At 33.4% G+C, this 4,219-nt stretch overlaps 1 protein-coding gene across 1 annotated transcript; it reads right to left on the bottom strand.

Moving 5' to 3' along the window:
* On the bottom strand, nt 1-2,128 carry SNAC41 (NAC domain-containing protein 18-like). Its single transcript, NM_001287450.1, has 3 exons — nt 1,936-2,128; nt 1,189-1,490; nt 1-612 (listed from the first exon to the last, which is right to left on the bottom strand). The coding sequence occupies exons 1-3, from the start codon at nt 2,126-2,128 to the stop codon at nt 1-3; spliced, it is 1,107 nt and encodes a 368-aa protein (NP_001274379.1).
* Nucleotides 2,129-4,219: the final 2,091 nt, after the last annotated feature.

The raw sequence follows: 4,219 nt of genomic DNA, 5'->3' as shown, positions 1-4,219 counted from the left end.
TTAACCATACCAATTGGTCCCTTGTATTTGATATGGTGTTCGAAGTAACCCATCTATTTGGGGCAATGAAGGTGTTTGTGGAAGTTGGTTAAGCAGAGTGGCAAAGGAGCCAGAAGTACCATTAGTATTATTATTATTCTCTTCAGTCCTCAAAACACTCACATTCCCATTACTGTCCAAATTGAAGTGTTTGTGATCATCATCATCATTATCATCATCAACATTCCAATAGAGTGATGAGAGTGTTCTTTTGGAGGCTGAATTAGAAGTGTTGTTGTTTGAAGGGGCAAAAGGAAGAAGCTCTGCCTTGGAGTTTGAGGAGGCAAACTGATGATGAGATGATGATGATGATATGGCATTTATTGAATTAGTGTTGATTCCATTGACATTACCATTGCCTATAACCACACCTTCTAACGTGTTTCTGTCATTTTCCAACAATGCACCACTGTAGCTCGTGGACATCTTTGAAAGGTGAAACCTCGCATTCATGTGGCCCACGTTGATGGAAGGAGGTACTTCTCCAATCATGTCGTCCATGGAATCATCCCTCTCATGTGACCTTTGTGTGTTACCCTTCTTGTAGATCCGGCATAACACCCAATCATCCAGCTACACAATTCATGTACAATATTCAATTCGCATGTTATTCTTCTATAGTAGTGTATATTAAATTAAGTATCTTATCGCAATAATCTTTAACTTGTGCAAATATAAAAATGTCAATATACTTTTTTATTCGTATAAAACATTACTCTACCCAAAATTCACCCGTGCGTCACACATGTTAATACTCTAGTCAAGGAAGAAAAGAAAGAAAGAAAGAAAGAAAACATAAAGTGCTTCTGAAAAAAATGCCATCCAGAAGTGCTTTTCAAAGTTTTTCTACGGAAAATATAGATTTTTTTTCCAGTAAAGAAGGTCTTTAAAGTTGTCAAAAGCATTTTCTAGCCTTGTATTCAAACAGGTATAGAAGAAAATGATTCTTGCTTTGTTCAACAATGTGCCTAAAAGCACAAAGATAGGTTTAATTATTATTTTAATATATCCTAGCTTTTAATTGGTTGTCATTTGTGCAAGAATTGGTGAATGAGGAGAGCCTCTGGTGGGAAGAGAAAGTGTGATATGCATGATATGCTCAAAAGTGAAGCAAAATAAAGCAAGATTTTACATGAAAAAAGGGTTTACCCTTAGGGAGTTTTTCTTGTGGCCCAAGTCACACCCAGGAGGCCTATTGTTAGGCTTGTTTTCAGCAACACGGTACTCATGCATGATCCAATCAGTTTTGACCCCTTTTGGTGGCTTCCCTCCATAGAAAACCAAAGATTTCTTCACCCCAACCTTTTGAGTTCCACTACATATAGGCTTATCTGTACCTGTGGCCTTCCAATACCCTGAAGTTGCAGCCCTGTTTGGCCTTGCGCCATTCGGGTACTTCCTTTCTCTCGGGCTGAAAAAGTACCACTCTTCCGCCCCAAACGATGCCATGGCTTCAAAAACAAATGCAAACAAAAAAAATATGAGAAAAAAAAAATCAAAGAAAAAAAAACTAAATATCCATTTTCATTCTCTATCATAAAGTTAAATTACAATACCAAAACGGTCTCATTTCATTCGGTGAGGCCAATTACAAGAATCACACAACGTAATAAACACAATTAGAAATAGAAAAATGAGGATCATAGATTTATATTACAACAATGAAAGTTTTAAGACATATAAATCATGAAAAATTAAATAGTTCGGTTGAAGATTATGAAAATTCAATATTATAAAAAAAAATATTATGAAACTTGATATACAAAACCTTAATATTATGAAAAGTTATGAAAAAGTGCGGTTGATGAGTGTAAACATCTAAAATCTTGAAATTGTGAAGCAATTGAAAACTTCTGTTGTAATCGATAATTTATATGGGTGAAATTGGAGACATACCTGGTAATTCCCATGGATCAAACTTGTAGAGATCAACATCAGCGATGATTGAAACAGGGAGAGGAACAGAATCAACTTTCTTCTTGAGGTAATGAACCACGAGCTCCTCGTCCGTGGGGTGGAACCGAAACCCGGGTGGCAGGTTCGGTTGTTGTTGTTGTGAACTCGTGGATGAGTCTTCGGTGCTCTCCATGGTTGTTATTATTATTACCAAGGTTGTTGTTGTTCACTATGTTGTTGTTGTTGGGTTGTTCCAATGGTTGTTGTTGTGGCTTTGGCTTCACACAAGAAGAAGAGAACAACACAAATCTTTCACTTTGGATGATATGTAGCTTTATTTACCCATCCAAAGTCAAGGTGAAGGCCATGATCAGCTTATGTGGCTGTCTGTGAGAGATGGAAATTAATTAAATGATCTCCTACAAACACCTCCAATGTTTCACTTAATTCATGCATGTGGGCATGTGTGTATGCATGTTAGATGATTTCATGACTCATAGGGAGGGGCAGAAGAGTCTTTTGACTTATACTGTTTGAGGTAGAATTTAAAAGTTAAAAAAAATGCTGACATTTTATTTAATTTTTAACTTGATATACGGGTTCAAATATAATTTTAATCATTAAAGGATTGTTGTTAGTATAGGTGATATCTAATATATGTCCTCATGCATACTGTCTAAATTCATCATTACTAGATTGACCTAATTGGCTATATGTGTTTGTTTTTTATAATTAAAATAAGGTTTATATTTAAGTTTGTGTGTGACGAAAAAAAAATCTTTAAAGATAATTTCCATTATCCATATAGTATTTATTTTTCATGCATTATTGATAATTTTTATTGGAGGTGCAACGATAAATTTAAGACTCGTGGTCATTAGTGAAGTTGTTATAATCAAGTGTTAATTGATCTAAGCGTTCAATAATTCCCGCAATACTATTTATTTTGTATATATAAATATATTTATACAGTAAAAAATTTCAATTCAACAATAAATTTTTTTAGATAAACTATTGGGTAAGAGACTATTAAATAATTAATAATTATTTTACTATGATTTGAGTTATTGACTTGATGTAGGAAAAGGACTGCGGTTGCAAATGAAAGAGGTGGGTAACCATTGATAAATACGCGAACTGGAAATTTGGCCGTTGAGAGAGCGGCACGTATGATTCCAAACCATAAAAAATTGACACGTGGATGGGACCACAAGACAATGCAATTTTCCATTTTTCATTTTCTTATGAATAAATATGATAGAATGAGATCGTTTACAGCTTCACGAAAAATCCCTTCAATCTCAGCCATGAAACACGTTTGATTATTTAACCAGAAAATGTTATAAAGTAGGGTTAATGGAAATGAAAGGTGAAAATGTGAACTGCACCAATACATTAGAACTCTAGAGAATCTTTATCCCAATATGATTGGGACGTCAACCCCTATTGAAAATAAATGCTATAGGATGTGTAGTTCATGATTTCAGCCACTCAATATTTATTTATTTTTATCGAAGATTACGAGTGTATAAATTAATTTTGTTAACATTATTTGATTATTGTTGGTTCAAAAATTTTATATAGATAATTAAATATAAATTTTTTTACTAAGTAGATCATTTCTTAACTTAAATGAATGTTTACACCACGGTGTAACATATAAATTACTCAATAATTATTTAATTACAGCTTTCAAAAGCGAATTTGTAAGAAAAGAAAAGAAAATATTGAATGGTGAGGATGTCGTGCTGTTTAAAAGTAACTCCAGATAGCCAAGGCCGATCGTGATTGATATTAATTTAATTTGTTTTATGTGATGAAACAAAAAAGTGTAAATCGACGGAAAGATAAGTGTGGGGACAAAGCTTTACCACACTTTTCTGCTTTTGTTGGGCACATAGCACCACCAACGCTAACATCAACCAATGGATTAAGAAAAATTACCATGGCAAATGCTAAATCAACGGTCCCACATGCCATTGGGTGAACACTCACTTTTCTTTTTTTCTTGATCTCGTGTGAACCCCCACTTATGCGAATGATAATGGAATAATACATGATATGGTTGATATAGACATATATAGTGTTTTTTAGTGCACTGAATATCAGCTGATTTTTTTCATTTTAATAAAGGTGTACTAATTAAATGCAAGTGGAGAAAAAATGAAAGTAAAACTACTTAGCATTATTTTCACATCGAAATACTTAATTAATTAGAAGATATAAATGTGAGAAAATAACATGTTATATATTTTTTTTATTTAATTAAATATGTCAGACAAAA

This window comes from Glycine max, chromosome 6 (genome assembly GCF_000004515.6).
Source record: "Glycine max cultivar Williams 82 chromosome 6, Glycine_max_v4.0, whole genome shotgun sequence".
Taxonomy (NCBI): domain Eukaryota; kingdom Viridiplantae; phylum Streptophyta; class Magnoliopsida; order Fabales; family Fabaceae; genus Glycine; species Glycine max.
This window is presented reverse-complemented; position numbering and strand designations above follow the sequence as displayed.

What these genes read in the sequence shown, in the direction of transcription:
- SNAC41 (NM_001287450.1), bottom strand. Translation starts at nt 2,128, where the DNA reads ATGGAGAGCACCGAAGACTCATCCACGAGTTCACAACAACAACAACCG. An exon ending in TGATCCATGGGAATTACCAG is followed by an intron (nt 1,491 to 1,935) that starts GTATGTCTCCAA and finishes TTGTTTTTGAAG; the next exon opens with CCATGGCATCGTTTGGGGCG. An exon ending in ACAAGAAAAACTCCCTAAGG is followed by an intron (nt 613 to 1,188) that starts GTAAACCCTTTT and finishes TGAATTGTGTAG; the next exon opens with CTGGATGATTGGGTGTTATG.